The sequence below is a fragment of the Rana temporaria genome, chromosome 3, assembly GCF_905171775.1.
Source record: "Rana temporaria chromosome 3, aRanTem1.1, whole genome shotgun sequence".
NCBI classification, from domain to species: Eukaryota; Metazoa; Chordata; class Amphibia; order Anura; family Ranidae; genus Rana; species Rana temporaria.
In genome coordinates, this window is record NC_053491.1 from 341,532,497 (window position 1) to 341,552,640 (window position 20,144).

The 20,144-nt window shown below is 40.2% G+C and overlaps 1 protein-coding gene across 4 annotated transcripts in view; it reads right to left on the reverse strand.

The window, feature by feature from the left end:
* Positions 1–5,677: 5,677 nt before the first annotated feature.
* GRIA1 (glutamate ionotropic receptor AMPA type subunit 1) overlaps positions 5,678–20,144 on the reverse strand; it is a 445,232-nt gene continuing 430,765 nt past the window's right edge. For all 4 annotated transcript variants that reach the window (XM_040345114.1, XM_040345115.1, XM_040345112.1 and 1 more), the window contains exons 15-16: positions 9,493–9,627; positions 5,678–7,824 (exon numbers count right to left, since the gene is read on the reverse strand). In XM_040345114.1, coding sequence (XP_040201048.1) covers positions 7,636–7,824; positions 9,493–9,627 — 324 coding nt within the window. In that variant the 3' untranslated portion in view covers positions 5,678–7,635. The remainder of the gene's footprint in view (positions 7,825–9,492; positions 9,628–20,144) is intronic.

The window sequence follows — 20,144 nt, forward strand, 5'->3', positions numbered from 1 at the left end:
ACTTTAATGGGCTTAGGAGGATATTATTTAAAGTAAAGAACATACAGTAACAGAAACCGGCTCTCAAAGAAGACTTAACTGGTACAGCTATTTTTAACATATATGGGACCTTAAACACCTTGTTCATATGGGTTACTACCTCTATACTATATGACAACACTCCCCTTTTTGTAAAGAAACCCCGGAGCACCATAGACATTTAATAAAGCTGCTGCGCCAATTTTTGGGCGTTAATTGCTCTCATTAATGTGTTGCTCCTACTGTAATTCAAAAAAACATATGCAACAGATTTGGCCCTGACAGAAACTCATTCGTACAATTCTGGTAATTCTAATTTACTCTGTCTACATTGAGGCACAACACTTGCACCAAATTCAAAATTAAATACCAACCGTTCATATCTTACAAAAGTGGAGTTACAAAACTGGAGTTAATTAAGACCAACTTTCTCTTGGCGTACAGAGACAGATTTTTGCAAATGTGGCTCGCATGCATTTCAAAATTGGCACAGTATGTGCCAAATTCAAGTACAAGTTCAAGACAGGTACATGAATTTGGTGCACACTGCACCACCACTAGTATACATGCAAGACACTTTTGAAAAATCTGTCTGTCAGTCTTTATGAATTCCAAGGGCTGTGTTCTCTTTATGTGACTGTATTGTAATCCTGTTACTAAGGATGAGCTCAGGTGTGTTCGCAGGGTCACGTGCCCACGCCCGCCAGGAAGCTGACACTCTGCAGCATAATCGCAGGGAGTGAGATATTTTCTGATCTGTGCAGTCGGAGTGTCAGCTTCCTGGTGGGCACGGGTACATGGAGATGTAAACACAACCTAAGCTCATCCTTACCTGTTACTCTGTCCAAAGCTTTGATTTCAGCTTTGAATTAACTTCAGCTTTAAGTAAACCTGTCAGCTCATAAAGCTCACTAAACTGTCTTTAAGGGAGCAGGTATCTTCAGACAATTGCCCCAGGTGTCCTGAAACTCAGCACATTCTTAATGCAAATGTTTACTTCAACAGAGAAAGATAAGCTTCATCTACCCCCCTAATACAATGCTATGTCAGTAAGTTCATCCATCATATTAAGGGACCAATGATAAGTTCCTGCAGGCAGGTTGGTTGTAAAGAGTAATAGGTTATTTAAGATTCTATGGTTTCTAGGCATTTGAGCAGCTGTTTTAAAGTATTTGAGCAGCTGTGATCAACTCCTATTGGCAGTTTAGTAGGTTTAAATCAGCTATAGGATGATTTAATCTCTAATATGCAGCAGTAAGAGATATTGGTTTGGTACAATGCCTTCATCTAGCTCCTAAATGCTGATTACTTGCTGAAACATTATTATACGGATGTACAAAGGTGTTAAACAAGAGTCCTGGGGAAATAAAAAAAATAAAGTGGGATATTATTTTAAAATGAACAGTGGGGCAGCAACTCTTATGCAGTCCAGTTTCTACATTCCTGAAAAAAGTGCCTACCTCCTCAATTACAACATGTTAACAACCAACGCAGCTTACACAAGGCACATAATGGAAAACTTACTCAGTTTTGGTTGAATTCCTCTACATGTGCCTGACTGTTCGATTAGACTCCCATACGCAGAGCCAACTTTAAAAAAATGTGAACCAAGATGAAGTAAAGTGAACTTGTGAGCACTTCCATTTCAAATGATACTTTTTGCCAGGGCTTTTTTTCTCAAAAAATAGGTGCAGGAACTCCCTTCTTCCAAGTCACCTCTTGTGTCCACCTCTACCCACCTCTGAGCACCGTTCCTTGGTTCCACCCCCTACCCACCTCTGAGCACCATTCCTTGGTCCCTTCCATTACCCACCTTTGAGTACAATTCCTTGGTTTCACCCCCTACCCTCCTTGGAGCACAATTCCTTGGTTCCAGCCCCTACCCACCTCTGAGCACCATTCCTTGGTTCCACCCATTACCCACCTCTGAGCACCGTTCCTTGGTTCCACCCCCTACCCACCTCTGAGCACCATTCCTTGGTTACACCCATTACCCACCTCTGAGCACCGTTCCTTGGTTCCACCCCCTACCCACCTCTGAGCACCATTCCTTGGTTCCACCCATTACCCACCTCTGAGCACCATTACTTGGTTCCACCCCCTACCCACCTCTGAGCACCATTCCTTGGTCCCTTTCATTACCCACCTCTGAGCACAATTCCTTTGGTTTCACCCCCTACCCTCCTTCGAGCACCATTCCTTGGTTCTAACCCCTACCCACCTCTGAGCACCGTTCCTTAGTTCCACCCCCTACCCATCTCTCAGCAATGGATACAGAACCAAGTATCAATTCATGGTGCTAAGTAATTTGTTATTGATAGGAAGTAAAACAGATCCCCTGTAGCCAGCAACAATGGAGCACCCCCAGCAACAATAGACCCTGAACAGCTAGCAACAATAGACCCACTCCCTCAACAGTTGTCTCCCAGCAACGATTGTCTCCCAGTAGCATAAGAGCCCCCCAGCAACAATAGATCCCCCCAGTAAAAATATATCCTCTCAGGCAACAATAGATCCCCCAGCAGCCAGCATCAATAGGACCCTTCAATACACCCCAGCACTCCTTGCCATTACATTTATTCAGAGCTGGAGGTGCTGAAAAAAAGCCCTGCTTTTAGGAAAACAAGCTCAGCGTCACTGAACTTCATCAAACGTCACACTTTAGTAAGTCAAGTGCTAAGTGATTTTTCTTTTTTAAATTGCATTACTTTTATGTTATATGTCTAATTCAAATGCAAACAGTGCATAGTGAAGTTCTTATGTTCACCTCTATGATTCAGTTTAACTTTGTTATCGGACTTTGACATTACCTGACTTGTTCGCTAAACCATGCCAACTTCTGATGTGCTTTCCAATCAAACTGCTTCAGTGGGCAATAAAGACACTCTAATTGGACAGTGGAACAGCAGTGGGCAGTGCTTAGCCTTGAAGTCAGAAAAGTCAGGCCCCAGTCACAAAAGTCAAAGGGGGAACGAAACAGCATTTCTAGCTAATACAGGTAATAGCATGTTACTTCTGGTGTTTTCTCTCTGGCAGGACTTTTATTTTTTAAAGTAAACACAAATTTAAAAAAGGTACAAGTTTACTTTAACCATGTTTAGTTTTCTTGTAAATACATTAACCATGATTTTCCTGGAGACTACTGTACCTGAGACTCAATATGCGGCACTTTTTCTAGTATACCACAACTAAAATGTGCATATTTGATTCCATTTCTGATCCTAGCCACCCAAATTACCATATTGTGCCATTGACAATCTGTTACTGGACATAAAAGTGGAAGGTGGGTGTAACTTAATGTTGACTCAAAGTCAGAAAAATTAAGTCTTTACTAACAGAGTGAAACCAGTATGAGGCAGTAGCAGTGAGGAAGCTTCTGTGGCTACTGAAGAGGATGAAAGACAGCTGGTCGTGCCTGTTTTTATGTAAGGCTTATAAGTTCACTTTTTTTAAACACAATGGTAGGTTAACTGAAAGCTTGAGACCAGTGATAACATTTTTGTTTGTTAATTCACACAATCTTACCATTAATTTTACAATATAAGCACTGGCCTACTAGACTTAAAGCTGAACTTCAGGCACATGTAAAAAAGACATCAAAGTCAATAAATACTCACCTTTCTAGCTGCCCTGCCATTGAACTTTGCACCGAATCAGGAGATTGACATTCCCAAAAGTGCCAGTTTCCATGTGGACATTACAAAAAGATTTCTCAGTTCTCAGGAGAGTCCCCCCGCAATTCTCACAGGTTCCTCCTGCTGACCTCCATGTCACTACTGTATTCCGTGGAGTGGGACCCAGGAGCTTGGCATTATAGGAAGTGTCGGTTTCAGTGTGGACTTCACCAGAAAATGTATCAGGATGGTGTCAGGGTCACTTTAAATCATTAAGTATAGGCAGTTAGTGTAAATACCTAATCTGTCTTCATGGCAGCCTGTTGCAATCTCCTCGCAGCAGCACAAAAATGCTGGGTGTTAATTGATACCGAGTTCAGGGATTTGAGTACCTGAGTTGTAAATGTGAGGTCATATGTAGAACTCCTAAAGTAACACTTTTATTTAATAAACCATACCTCATCTATTTTATTGCTAAACTGTATCATCTTACAATTGCAACCAGTGGGATCTGTTCAATATAGCACTGAATGGATCTCTGTTAACTGCTATATTTTATTTATGTTGCTCAGCATGAAGAGACATTTTAAGCAAATAATGTGTATTAAATGTTGCCCACTAGTTTGCCCATTCAAGCCTATGCCCTTCAGGGTGGATATTTACTTCCAATTCTTCCAACCTGTAGTGAACTCCAACTCACAGCTGACCAGGAATCCTGGGGCTCCAGCAGGCAAACAAGCTAATGAGTTAGATTGGGTTAAGAACACTACATGACAGTGCTTGGACCTGGCAACTGGTCCATTAGTTACCCAGCAGTGAATTGTGGGAAAAACGGGAGACAGTGACATATGTGCAGCTAAAACATGTTTTTATTGCTGAACAATATACAGTATATATATATATATATATATATATATATATATATATATATACACACTGTATATTTTTCTGTATATTTTTTCTAAATTGAGATGGCTGCCATTTTTGTTTAGCCTGCTGGATATAGCATGGGAACACATGGGATGCCTTCAACTGCCATTATGCTTTTCAAGGCTTCTGTTGTGTCCCTTTTAGGAAGAATGGGCTCCCTCCAGGCATTGCTACAAATGCTCAAACATGGAGACTCTCGTGGATTAACATTAAGACTGCACTATAAAGAGGAGCATTGAGCCAAGGCAAGGCAGTGCAGCTTCCAACATATATTGCAAATGTTGTGCAACTAAAACTGTTTATATGCAAATTGTTAGATGTGTAATCTTATTTTTATTTTTTGCTGGCTAGCTGGTAAGTGTGCTGGGAGATAAAAAAAAAATAATAATTGCTAGAGACATGAGTGCCCCTTCATATCTGGAAATAACATATTTTGCAGGGTTCTGTTGGGAATAAAAACTGCTGAAAAGCACAAAGGAGGTACGTTTGGAATGGGTAAGCTATCCTAAATGGTACAGAAGAGTATTTTATATAATACCATAGGGAAAACAGTGCATAGTTGCATCCTCAGTGTAAATGTGCTTTCCGCCCTACCATTGTAGTGCCTTATGCTGGCAAAATAAGTACGGTACTTTTCACATCCCTAACTAAAAATGTCCTCATGGAGACATTGCAGTGCACTAGGTAGCATAATCAAGCTATGGTGTCTGTTGTACTTCACAGTCATATTTTAACACCTTGAGCATCTTCTGTAGCAAGAAATTGGAGGTAGGCTTGGGAAAAATGAACCCATTATGAGGGTTCTTCAAAAAGTTTCCACACTTTTTTTTAAGTCTAAAAAGCGTGGAAACTTTTTGAATACCCTTGTAGTACAATGTATATCTAATATCGATTTCAGTTATTTCAATTGAAGTATACATTTAAAGAATCCGAAGCAAAAATGTATCTGCAACACACAGCAAATATGCAAAGGAGGTGTGTCATGGAAAGGTGTTATCAGTGGTGGGCCTGTTTCACAACAAGAGACATTCATCCTGTACCTATAGGTACAATAATACTCTTTCAAACCACACATACATTCACTCTAAATTGTATACAGAAGCTGCTTTGCCTCATCAAAGAAAGAAATCACGTCCTTTTTATATTAATTCAAAGAAAAAAATAAAATAAAACAAAAGAGATATGCAAGAAGCAAGGAGATGCTGATGAGAGCAACTCTTCCCCCATCACATCTAGAAAACAAGCCAAACTATGATGCTTCTGTTGTTTGACCAAACATAGTCTCGCTTAGCACTTTTTGACATCAGAGTTAAAACAAATACAGCTTTTTTGTGGAGAAAAAATATCCAGGTATCAAAGAGGAAAAACTGAATGAAACACCTGAAGGGATTACATGTGGAATCCACTCTTGGAATTAAAAACCAAGCTTGGTTCCACACCTGTTTTTAAGAAAGTGTAATAAAAATACAAATTACGACTGAACACGCAACATCTCCATTGCTGATTTGTTGTGTCCGGCTGCCCACCGAGTCTCATCTTGTAGTCACTGAGCAAACAGGCTCCTCTGTGTAAGAAGAAACGTTTTGCTGCAATGCCCTTGTGAATTTTCAAGGTCAATTCCAGTAGTTGCAAGGCCCTTTGAGTCAAATGGCTGGAAAACTCCTCAGAACTTTGAGGAATTATTAAGAAAATTATGTTTCCACTCCAAAATGGCAACATACACTTTTGCAGAGGTTCAAGGTATAGTATCTGTCTTCTTCACACATTAAAACAGGAACTCATAAAATATTCAAAAAATTAAATAACGGAAACATGATAATTCAAAACACAAACTTTTAGAAAGATACCTCTTTAAGGGCATCTCTGCCCTCTTGTGGGTGGGTAAGACTTGAGTTGTGAAAACAAAAGATTGGTTGAAATGTATGGCATTAAGTGTGTAACTATATCTCCACAACATCTGCTGACATGAACCCAGGCACAGTTCTTGGTGTATCTATCAAAGTCCAGTCCTTTCATAGCTTCTGAAAGTAGTTAGGTTGATGATTTTCCCACAACTGATGGCAAATCTTATGTTGATTTTTATACGATGTGTAAAGGTATTGACATTCTTATTTAACCACCTTACAACAGTTGGCAACTTATACAAGACTGTAAACGCTTAAAGCAATACATTTCATGTCTAGATGTTTGTAGACATAACAGTAAAAGTTCAATAGACCTGCATGGCTTGTGCATGTACTCAGATCTGTTGGGGATTCTTGGTCATATTATATGTCTTGAAACACAATCATAAACCATTTACTCTTGCAAAGTGATATCAAGTTCTAGTGGTTGTGCATTGTTGAAATTACGGATGCTATTCTGTTGAGTCGTTCATTGCTTACACTTGTAACCACAATCGTAAACAAGATATCTCATGGCATTAATCCTTACCAGTCTTTAATAATGCTGTCCAGATGTCTCTTTTGTTGTAATCTTGCACCACAGGTCTTTTAGTCTTGAATATTTCTTTATTCTTTTGCTTTCCATTTGCTATGTACAGCTTTTAGTCTGTCTCTAGTACAACTCTTTCTCTTGTTATAATGCCTTTTGTAGCTCGAAGATGACACTATGTACCTCAACCATATCTTTCTGGGCTATTCATTTGAAAGACATTCTCGTTCTTGTTTCTTCAAATCCTGATGGGAATGCCAGCAGATAGTGTGCCCAAGTTTGTTCAGAAAGCTCAGAAAGTTAACATAGGAAAGGGTAAAAAAAAATGGTGACATGTTTCCCTAAAATAATTGAATATACTAAGAGTTGATGAGCTGAATCATTGTGGGATCAGAGTCTATTGAAAAACATTCAAATGTCCAGCCCACAGGGTAGGATCTCCGTTTTTCCCAATATCAGCTCTTTATTGCAGTTTATTGATGTGTAAGTTTGCCGCACATGGCAAAAAAGGACAAAGTGAACAAAAAATAAATCTTTGAGTGACTTGTGTAAAGTCCATAAAATGTGTCCTTTTTGTTTTTGGCACTGGAACGGGGGAAGGTCATGACTGCTTCACCAGGTAGTGTGAAGTCTGCTGGTATTATAATCCAGTTGCTCCTAGGGACATCCCTGCACTGTGACTCATACATGGAATTGTCTGCATGGATTTGGGAAAGTCGTGACTAACCACTCTGCCATTTTCACCGCTACCTCCTGCCGTGGAAGGTCTTGGTAAAGTTGCCATTCGGACCGTCTCCGTGACTGATTGCTGCGGAATTAAACAGAAGCCCTTTTGAGGAGGATAGGGGGGTTTAGCCCCTGTCCTTTCATGCAAGAATTCATGAAACAAATTACATTTTTTTTATAGACCTCTTAGTTTAAAAAGCAATATGTTAATGTAGGTTAGAGGGGTATTTCATATCTAAAACTAAATATTTTTTTCTTTCTTTTGTTTGAGTGCCAACTCATTGCCTCTGATATAGTGTTTCCAAAACTTCTTCAGTATTAGCAGTTTTATACTAGGTTCACAAACTGTATATGAGGGTGCAAGAATGCATGTAAATTGGACACATTCCCACAACCTAAGGCAAAACATGCTGCTTTTTTAGCAGATGTGTGAGAGTGCCATCAATTATAATCTGAAAATGCAGAATGCTTTTGGTTGTGGGAAACTGCATGGTGCAAAAGTACACTGCAGCTGCAATTTTAAAATGGTACAGGGACCTTTTTCCTGTGTTTTCCACAGGTATAGCAGCCAATTAAAATGATCGAGGAGCTTTTCTTGCACAAACATGGCAGGCAGCAATTGTGTGAACCTACGCTTACAGCCTAAAATATGCCACTAAATGTTAGAATGTGTGCCAATCACCTACACTACCGCAATACTATTTAGGTTTCAATGGCCGTCACTGCACAGTGTTGGTCTAGAACAGTGTTTCTCAACTCCAGTCCTCAAGGCACCCCAACAGGTCATGTTTTCAGGATTTCCCTCAGATGGAAACGGCTGTGGTAATTACTAACGCAGTGAAACTGATACAATCACCAGTGCAAAAAAACGACAAGCCTGAAAACATGACCTGTTGGGGCGCCTTGAGGACTGGAGTTGAGAAACACTGGTCTAGAACTTGTTTACAAACTTAGTGACCTTTTGCTTTTATTGTAACTGTGACTAGAATTTCCACATGGGTGCAGGGAAGAAGGGAGCAAAGGAATGTCGCTTTTTAAGCTGACCTGAGACAGTTGAATGACAGGCACAACTGAGTAACCCACAAGTCTGCCAGCACTTCTCTAAGCAGGAGTGATTGCATCAACTTGTTGGTAAATGCTGCATTAAACATCATATAATCACTATTAAAAGGGGTGGGAGGAGGACACAAATAGACAGGTATGACTGGGGATTTTTTTTTTCATTTTAGATAGAGCAAGGAAGGGTTATAAACCCAGTCACTTTTTTGCCATATGTGTCCCATTGGGGAGATTTTCCTTCACTACCTGTCCCATGGCCACAACAGGATGTGAGAGGAAATCTCTGATTGTCACCGGGGTCCCCAGAACTAGTGTTACTTTTTGTAAGATTTCCCCTCTATTGCTGTACTGATGATCATAAATCTGAGATTTTCTTTCACATTTAGTGATAACAGTCTCCAGGACAAATAGAAAAGGTGAATATACCTAACCGGGACACAGACTGCAATAAAAACCTGACAGGCGTTCTAATGCCTCTCCACTTTCCATACCTTTTTTTGGGAAATTTCCTATAACTGTTAAACACTTGTCATTCTTGGATACTCATTATAGATCTCTTGGTAATCCATACATGATCCAATTATTGTGAGTGATTGCATTGCTTGTGTGTGGGAACATTGGCAGATGTCGGTATGGCTACCCTAATGATTTAGATTAATGTGAGACAAGAACACATTTAAAATGTAAGATATGTAAAAAGAGCATATGCCACCTTCATCTTTTTAGATTCACTCCTGGACTTGTAGCAAAACTCAATGAGAGCAACCAACATGGCCAAGCCAAGACCTCCAATCAGGATGTAGAAGACTCCAGCGACATTACTAAGGCTCAGTGCACTTGTCTTATCCTGAAACCACACACAGAAAAGAGCAGGGAGAGAGCAAGAGACAGAATGTGTTATTCATAGCAACAGATATTATGAACATGTCCTTAAGCTTCCTGAGAAACCCACGTTCACAATCCAGAACTCAGACCAGTCCAACACACTAGCAACATACAACAGACAGCAGCACTTAACGGGCAGTCAGCAAAGGAGGAGTTAAGCCTTTTTGAAGTTGCCTTTCATTTACATAGTGGGATCATATTCTTAAATGAATAGTCCACATCAAAGAAACATCAGATTAAGATAATCATTTTAATGGCTGAGGAAAAACCTGTCTATAACAATGATAAATGTGTGTCTGCAGAGAAAAAGACAAGTAATTCAAGAAACTACAGTCTTTCAATTTGCTGAATGAAGCAGCAAAGAAAAAAAAAAACAGCTTCATACCATTTTTTAAATTTAAGAAGCATTTGGAAATCAAAAATATTTAAAGCAGTAAGGTACCAGTGACTTTGATCTACTGGATGCCTCGGTTTGCTATTTCTCTCTTATGTCTTTTTTTCCTGCCCTTCCAGTGATTCTACAGTCTCTTCTCATTCCTAACCAGCATTCTTCTCACCTTATTCAAAATTATTTCACGCCATTCTTTTCTTCCATTTTGTCCTATACATGGCTGATTTAAATCTCAGTTGCTAGTTGATGACTTCTCTTGCAATGTCTTTTCATCTTATTTTTTTTATTTCCACCTTTTATTGTCATCCCTTCTTCATCTTCTATTTATCTCCTGCCTTTAATCTTCTAGTCCCTGTCTTCCATTATCCTCATTAGCAATTCTAACTTCCTTCCAATTTTTGCACCTTCTTCACTTCACCTTTTATTTGGTTGTAGAGATGCCCATATGCATTAGATGGACAGCTATAATTCACTTATCTTATCAATTTCAAATTCTATTCATTACAGACTACTGTTATTCGCATTTTAGATTCTCAAATCACATTATTTCTCCAAAGTTTTCCACATATCTCGAAAATCTGCTTAAAATGTGCCATGAAGTTTAAAAGGTGACATAGGAATTAAACTTTGACTCAGTAGATCTCAAAACAGTTTAACATTTGTGATTTACTGTAAATGGAGAAACTGGCAACACTTCAAAAAAGCTTGGTTTCTACCAGACGCTACCAAGACCTTTCACACCACCCCTTTTCACCCCCAAACTAAATCTATGACATTATACAACTCCAAAACCCACCTCCCTCCAGAGTTTAAGCATGCACCCCAAATGTTGCAATCATGTGGAGTAAAAAAAAAAATTAAATCCTTTAACTTCTATTTTCAGGGCCTTATCTTGACGAGGAACAATGTAGCAAAGTCTTATAGAAGAGTCTAGTGATTACATTTGACTGATGATATTAAATGTGCAGGTGTGCTATTTATTTTTCCATTAAATTATGATTGGTTGACTATTTAGAGTGTCTTTATTATTTTCAATAAGTGGATTTTTTTAGGTTATTGTCTATATTAGTGAAATATTAGGAAATATATTGATTGCTTCAAAGAGTTTTTTCGAATAGGCTTTGGGTTCATCATCTTCATACAACTGCTTAGAACCGGAAGCAATGAAAACTATTCTGAAAATTTAGTTTAAAAAAAATTATGAAATAAAGTATCCAAATGATAAAAAATGAAAAAACAAATAGAAATTATAAAAAATGTATTGTACCGGCTAGTTTTGATGTTCTGAATTAATAAAGAAAATATTTCATAAGTGCCCAGTTCACTAAATATAAGCAAAAGGAAAAATGGGTCATTTGCAAAAAGGCAGAAAATGTAAATCGATCTCAGAAATGGGTTCTGAGCAACTTATACATTCCTATATGATTATAACATAAAACATAGTCTCTTGGATACAGTATAATGCACTCTGATTCAAAATACAATTTAAACCTTAGGTACAGTGCACATACACCCATAATATGAGCATTAACGTATTTCCAGACTTTTGGCAAGAAGTAAAAAAGCTTAAAAATCCCTGGTCTCTGTAGCTGCAGGTATTGTGGATAAAATGATGCATAAAGTTCAAGATAGAAGCACCTACATCTCAGCTCCTCCTTTCCTTATTTTCACCAGCAGCAGGGATTTGGCAGCCTGCCAGTCTTCTAATGTAAATAAACAGCATGTGCTGTATACTATTCAGAAACTGATTGCAACCAGACTTCAGAGTTCCTGTTGTGATCTTTGAGTTTGAATTGCACCACAGTGTCTGCAGCTAATGAGCATGAGTCCACACTAGAAGAGAAAACATGAGGCGATGGGATATGATTTCAGTGCTTGTATTGTGAAATTTGAGGATACATTTATCCACAGAGCCTGTAGCTCAGTGGTTCTCAACCTTCCTAGTGCTGTGACCCCTTTATAAAATTTCCCAAGTTGTGGGGACCCCCAACAATAAAAGAAAATTCATAGTGTGGTTTGTCAGCACCCAAGGTAAGGCAAGTAGTTTGCGCCCCTAACCCACGGACATATATCGCTCCCCGAGTCCCTTCCACCCGTACAGTATTAAAACCCCCTTGTGGTACATTTTACGATGTACCACTCTGTTCTCCTTTCTTTCCCTTTTGTCTCTCTCTATCCTAATTTTATGTCCCCCCCCCATCCCTCTCTAGCCACCTTTCGTGTTCTCTTATTCTTTCTCTCCCTTTTTCTTTGTTCCTCCCCCTCTATTCCTCTCACTTCCATGTATTCTCTATTTTCATTCCTTCTCTTACTTCCTATTGGGGGAGTGGCAGTGCTGGTGGGGTGTGGAATCAGTGGCAGCACTGGGGGAGTTCTGATCAGCCAACTTAGGTGCTCTTGATAAAGGTCATCTGCTGATCTGTGAACTGTAGTGGGGACTTTTAATGGCAACTATCACAGGTAGTGTTATTCACTGTGTCTCTGACTTTGCGGTGTCTCGCAGCAGTGACACCTTTGCCAAAATCACAAGATAATCTCCTCCAGCCCCTTCCACTTCACATTCCATACCAGTCAGCTGACCTCTAGTCTCTGCCCCCAGCCATGCCATGAACTGAACAAGCGGATGCGAAGAGGCTGAGGGGACGACCGCGGGCTCCAGGGACAGCCCTGCTGGGAGGCCACGAGAAGCTTGGGAGAGTGGTGCGGGCTTCAGGAACAGCCAAGATTCGGGGACTCCTGGCAAATTGTCATTCGACCCCCAAGGGGGTCCCGACCCCCAGGTTGAGAACCACTGCTGTAGCTAAAAAGGGCAATGAGGGCTTGTTTTTCTATTTAGCTGTTTGTTAAAATATATAAACAACTTAATGTTCATAGTGTGGTGTGTCATTTTAAAGTAAAGCTAAATATATAGTAACACATGTTACATCACTGGGTGCCTGATTCTTCAAGTACCAGCATTGTTAAATAGGAGTGGAATGAGTCACATACTCCCCCATAACTAGAACTTCCATTTGGAAATTTTTGTTTGCACCCACTTACGGCCCGGCATTCACGGGCAAAAGACGGGCATTCCGTCACATCCCGTCGCCCCCCGTTGTGTGCTGGGAACACTCGGCTCCCAGCACACAGCGGGAGCCAATCGGCAGGTGCGGCGCGACTCGCGCATGCGCCGTAGGGAACCGGGCAGTGAAGCCGCAGCGCTTCACTTCCTGGTTCCCTCAGCGTGGATGGCGGGGGGAGCAGCAGAGAGACGAGCGATCGCTCGTCCTGTGCTGCGATCGGCGCTGGACTCCAGGACAGGTAAGTGTCCTAATATTAAAAGTCAGCAGCTGCAGTATTTGTAGCTGCTGGCTTTTAATATTTTTTTCCCATGGCACATCCGCTTTAAAGAGTAAGTAAACCCTGATGGGTGTTACTTGTTCTTTGTTTACCTGTAAAGGTAAAGCATAATGGGCTACTATGTATCGCATAGTAGCCCATTATGCAACACTTACCTGCAGGAGAAGCCTGCGATGTCCCCGTCTTCCTCGCTAGTAGCGAGCGGCCATTCTTCACCCCTCTTCCTTCCTTTAACGGCATGACCTGAGATAGAAACTGCAGAGCGTGCCTTTTCTAACTCCGGCGCATGCGCAGGAGAAATCGCCCTACGGCGTTGTGCAAATATCTCCTAGACCATGCAGGTCTGAGAGATATTTCAAGCACCTTCAGGTAAGCCTTAATCTAGGTTTACATGTAGGCTAAAGTGGTTGTAAAATCTAAGTATCTTAAAATTTTTGTCTTACATATTTGATTGTTTATTGCTCAACTGTTAAAGCAATTGTAGGCCCTTAAAATTGAACCCTATTATAATAGGACACACCACTAACAATCGAAAATGCAATTAAGAAAAACAAAAACCTCTGCAATACCTTTTTTATTCTAGTTCCACAGGCTCGTGACCAATTTCCTTCTCCTTGCTATGCACATTGTCTAGCATCCTGTATTATGACAGTGAGGCTCCCTGGAAGAGTTACGGTCAAACAAGATATAATATCTACTTTCCAGGCATTACTTCCTGTGATGTATACAGCTAGGGAAAACAAGATCTATGGGTCTTGTAAGTCATGAGTAGATTTGGCTTAAATGGGATAAGATGGGAGTATGCACACTATGGTGGCAATGCTACAAAGACTGGAGAAGCCTTCAGATAATTTCCCTCAAGAACTAGAGTGACTGTCAGGATTACCAGTTAATTTATCAAAAAGTAAACTTTGCTAAAAAAAAGGAAGGGCAAAATAACAAAATTATTGGGGGTGCTCTACTTTTTTTTTTTACAACCACTTTAACTTTGGAAGGTGTGTGCTGTTACTCGAGAATGCCTCCTTTTAATTTTTTAGTGGTTGGAAAGTGTAGGTATTAAAGAAGGAGTCTAATTTCTTATTTTAATATAGGAGACAAAGTACATGTAGTATCTTGTCCTATCTTCCCGCAGACCATAGAAGTCTGAGATCCCCCCTTTCTCTGCATTTTTCCTGCTGGTGCTTGTCCTGGCAAGGTGCTTGGAACCAGAGATAAGTGCTGGCTATCAATGCAGCCATCTTCTTGCTAGCTGTCATGGGAGGGCATTCATCCCACCATACAGCTGGCCCTCCATGGCACGTAGGAAGATGGGATATATAGTACCACATTTACTTTGTCTCCGGGGGGGGGGGGAGGGGGGGGTGGAATACTGTAATAAAAAGAAATAAGTCATATCAGACTTAAAAAAAAAAAAAAAAAAACTATAGTTCTGCCTCTTTCAAATGATCCCCAGAAGTGGATTTTACTGCATATGATACATGTTTTTTTGTTATCTTAATTAATATCTCAAATTGAGCTGTTTTTAAAAGTTTGACAGAGATTAAAAATAATACTGTTTGTATGAAACATTCTGAGTTGCAGGTATTCAGCTGACAGATTACTCATTAGTGGAACCTCCAATTCTATTTATTTAATACATAATTTATTAGTGGAGCAGGAAGCATGGAAAGATAAACTTTAGAGCAATAACACTTAGTGTGTTCTCATCGGATAAATGCTATCAATTTCCTTTCAAAGGACACATTGAGAAGAGAAGCAACTTTAAAATTAAACTGCAGGAAATATCTGTATTGCATAAACAGTGACCCAGCTTGGCACAATATGCATAATGATTTCTAACTTTTCCCTACAATTTTTTTTTTGGGTTAAACATACACTTTAAGCATATGACCGATAAATACGGTATATCTAATGCAGCAAAATCCATTCCTACAGACTGATTGTAATGAAAAAAAAAAGGTAAACTTAGAAGAAACAACAACAAAAAAAGGTAAACTTAGAAGAAACATAAAAAAAAAAAAAAAAACTGTGAAAGAATGATTGAAATATTCTTATTTTTCTGCGTTAGTTTTTTTTATATAATTTAGGAGTTAAAGATATTACATGATAAATTATTTAATTAAATCTAAGCAAATTAAAAAAAGTTACTCATCCATAGTTTGCTACTTAAAATGAGCCTGTTCCATGTTTGGATGCCATTGCGTCAAAAACATGGCGTACTGAAGCCAATTGGTTGCTATGGGCAGGAGGAACTTTTCTATTTACTGTTCTTTACATACATCATCCCCTTTGTGTGCTACTTCCATATTCATGATGCAAACAATTGTTCCATGTTGAGTTTAGTGATGCTATATGCCCAATTTTTCAGTGCTACTAAAAATGAAATTATTTTTCCTTCATGTTTTTTTCTAAAGAAAATGTGCATTTTATATTGATCAACTTATAAAATGGATGGCAATATAATATGTAGAATGTTGAATGCAGTTTTTTTAACTTTCACGCAGGCCCAGACTATTTTATTTGCATATTCTTAATAAGCAGAAAAAATAAGCAGCCCCTGACTTCTCTATTTTCTTTTATGATCATGTGTTTCCTTCTCAAAGCTCCTCATAGAGCACAACACAGGCTCTAAAACTGAGTTTCAGTTGCTTTCTAACAACTTGGAAACACCTGCTGGTTGTTTACAGTAGAGGACTGTCAAGATTTCATTGCCTGTATTGTGAACTTTAAAAATGTATTTCTCCACAATGCTTATAGATACAGAAGTGAAGAAGGACTTGTTATAGCGTGCTTTTGCTGCTTGTTCAAAATATGTAAATGCATTAGTGTGCATGATCTGGGCATGGGTTCTCTTTAAGGGAAATTTATTTTTGATCTATTAACAATATGCCGCCTGGTCTTTTTTTATTAGTTTACAAAATGCCTCCATTAACCGCTTCCGGACCGCCCACTGCATATATACTGCAACAGGGCTGCCCGGCTGCGTAAAATCACATACCAATACGTGATTCTGTGCACGCGATGAAGTGGGCGCACGCGCGCAGCTCCCTCTTTGATTGGAGACAGTGGGAGCCAATCAGTGGGTCCGGCAGCCTTGATGGCCACCGCGACCCACCGATCGTTAAGAGAAGAGACGGAGCAGCAGTCTGCCTATATAAACCAAAAATATAGGCAGACCGCCGATCTGTCAGGGAGAAAAAATTAGATCTTGACACAGATCTCTTTTTTTCCTCCAGTGTATTAGTCCCCCACACAGTTAGTAAGCATCTCCCAGGGACACATTAACCCCTTGATTACCCCTGATGTTAACCCCTTCCCTGCCAGTGTCATTTATACAGTGATCAGTGCATTTTTTTAGCACTGATCACTGTATTGGTGTCATTGTTCCCAAAAAGTGTCACTTAGTGTCCAATTTGTCCGCCGCAATGTCGCAGTCCCACTAAAAATCAGTGATCACCGCCATTACTAGTAAAAAAAATAAAAATGCCATAAATCTATCCCCTATTTTGTAGACACTATGCCCCGGATTCAGAAACGAGATACGAAGGCGTATCTCCAGATACGCCGTCGTATCTCTGAGTGCGGGCCGTCGTATCTATGCGACTGATTCAGAGAATCAGTTACGCATAGATTTCCCTAAGATCCGACCGCTGTAAGTGTCTTACACCGTCGTATCTTAGGCTACATATTTACGCTGGCCGGTAGGTGGCGCTTCCGTATAGTTACGCAAGGAATATGCTAATTAGGTATTTACGCCGATTCAGAAACGTACGTCCAGCCGGCGCATTTTTTTACGTCGTTTACGTTAGGCTTTTTCCGGCGTAAACTTACCCCTGCTATATGAGGCGTAGCTAATGTTAAGTATGGACGTCGTTCCCGTGCCGAGTTTTGAAAATGTTACGTTTTAGGGCTGTACGTAAGTTACGTTCACGTCTAAAGCAATGATGACTTGCGGCGTAATTTCGAGCATGCGCACTGGGATTTTTTCATGAACAGAGCATGCGCCATTCGTAAAATACGTCAAATACGTGGGGTCACAGTGAATTGACATAAAACACGCCCACATCATCCCCATTTGAATTAGGCGGGCTTACGCCGCCACACATACGTTACGCCGCCGTAACTAAGGGCGCAAGTTCTTTCTGCATACGGAACTTGCGCCCTAAGTTACGGCGGCGTACCGTATCTGACATATGTTACGCCGCGCCGGCAGTTACTGCAATGTATCTGAATCCGGCCTTGTAACTTTTGCGCAAACCAATATACGCTTATTGGGATTTTTATACCAAAAATATGTAACAGAATACATATTGGCCTAAACTGATGAAGACATTCTATTTTTTTTTTCTATTGGAATAAATTGGAATGTTTTATATCAGAAAGTAAAAAATATTGTTTTTTTATAAAAAAATTGTCTGTCTATTTTTGTTAAAAACGCAGAGGTGATCAAATACCACTAAAAGAAAGCTCTATTTGTGGGAAAAAAAGGACATGCATTTTACAGTGCCGTATCAAAAAAAATGGCCTGGTCATGAAGTGGGTAAAACCTTCCGGAGCTGAAGTGGTTAAAGCGTATTTGAACCCAAAGCCCAACATTTATTTTATTGCATCTAAACAGTCAGTAGATGTGGTGGTTGCATTAATTTTCTTTTTTCAACCTTTTAACCCTTGGTAATCCTGCAAATAACACATATCCTGCCTCGGGGTGGCTTCAAGCACTCGCTTTACTGTATCTATAGAGAAAGTCATCGTTGCCACACAGGCCTAACTACAAACATATCTGCCTCTGCTCATCTGTTTTACATATGGCATGATGGGATTGGTAGTTTACTTAAGAAAAATATGATTGTTTTGCTTTCTGTCCGGGTCACAGGAAATAATAGGATGCTGCATTACTGGCAGGGTCAACATGTATTTTCTGTTCTTGCAGAAAAAGCTTTTAGCCTAAAATATACATTAATGAAGTCACCACATCTAATGACTAGTAGGCCACAATAGGTTAGGTTGCTTTTTGGTTTAGTTGTCCTTAAATTAAAGCTTTCTTTTAGTTTTAGATTCAGTGGGGAGGGGTTAAATTATCTATCAGATTTAAACTACTGTCTGAATTAACTCAATTTCTGTGCTGGTTTCTAAGAAGGAAGTAAGAGTAAATCTTATTGGTTATGTTTGGTTCATTTACAAAACAGTCTTTAGTATATAAAGACACAATTTAAAGGCAACAGGAGAACAGTAAAATAAGTGATAGACATCACTATCTTGATTATAGGCTACTATTATTCTCTTGGTAGACACCGTTTCATGGCAGTGTTGCTGTGCTGTTAGTCTGCTAGTGTTACTGGTTCTCCTCCAAACCTCATTTATCAACAAGCTGTCCCCAAGTCCAATGCTTGCATTGTCTTTGTGAACATCATTGGTTTGGCAACTGACTGGCAGCAGATTGCATACCAGATGTCCCCATAATATGGAGTGTAATAGGAAGAAAAGGAAATCCTGTGGCCACCAACTGAAGAACCTTAATTGCTATTAAAGGGCACCTATCATGAGAGAAACCCGGAGACTACCACTGTTTATCTCTATTAAAAAGGTTTGGTGCCTGGCTGTAATGATGATCATGTTGATTCAATACTTAAAGCGGGGGTTCACCCTATCGACGGGAAATTTTTTTTTTTTATTTTACCTTAAAATCAGGCATTGTAGCGCGAGCTACAGTATGCCTGTCCCGAATTTTTTACCCCCGTACTCACCTTGTAGTCGTCCATCGAAGATACCGGGGAATGGGCGTGCCTCTGGAGACGGAGGATGATTGACGGCCGGCTCTGGCGCGTCACGCTTCTCCGGAAATAGCCGAAATAGGCTTGGTCTTCACGACGCGTGCGCATAGCCTGTGCGCAGGCGCCGTGAAGAGCCGAGACCTACTCCGGCTGTCTTCGGGGAGAGTGACGTGCCAGGGCCGGCCGTCAATCATCCTCCCTCTCCATAGGCACGCCCATTCCCCGCGGGAGCCGAAATCTACGATGGACGACTACAAGGTGAGTACGGGGTTAAAAAAATCGGGACAGGCATACTGTAGCTCGCGCTACAATGCCTGTCTCGATGGTAAAATCATGGGATTGTGGGTGAACTACCGCTTTAAAGCGGAGGTCCACACAAAAAGTGAACCTCCTCTTTTCAGAGTGGTATTCGCCCCACTTACGGGAATAGACTCCAGCAGGAGTCACGCCCCTTCCCCCCCAGCTGTCTTCTGGGAAACACACTGGTCCCAGGAGACAGAGGGGACCAGTAGGGAACCAGGCAGTGAAGCCACAATGCTTCACTTCCTGATTCCCTCACCGAAGATGATGGCGGGGGCAGCCGAGAGACGAGCGATTGCATCAGTATTGTAGTATGCTGGCTTTTAATATTTTATTTTTCGTGGGACCTCCTCTTTAAGGTTATATATCTGGAGCAAGTATGAGAATAAAGTCAAAACAAAAGGATTCGCCCCGGGACTTTAACCACTTGACCACTGGGCACGTAAACCCCCTTAATAACCAGACCAATTTTCAGCTTTCGGTGCTCTCACAATTTGAATGACAATTACTCAGTCATACAACACTGTACCCAAATGAAATTTTCGTCCTTTTTTTCACACAAATAGAGCTTTCTTTTGGTGGTATTTAATCACCGTTGGGTTTTTTATTTTTTGCGCTATAAAAGAAAAAAGACTGAAAATTCTGTAAAAAATAATAATTTTTCTTTGTTTCTGTTAT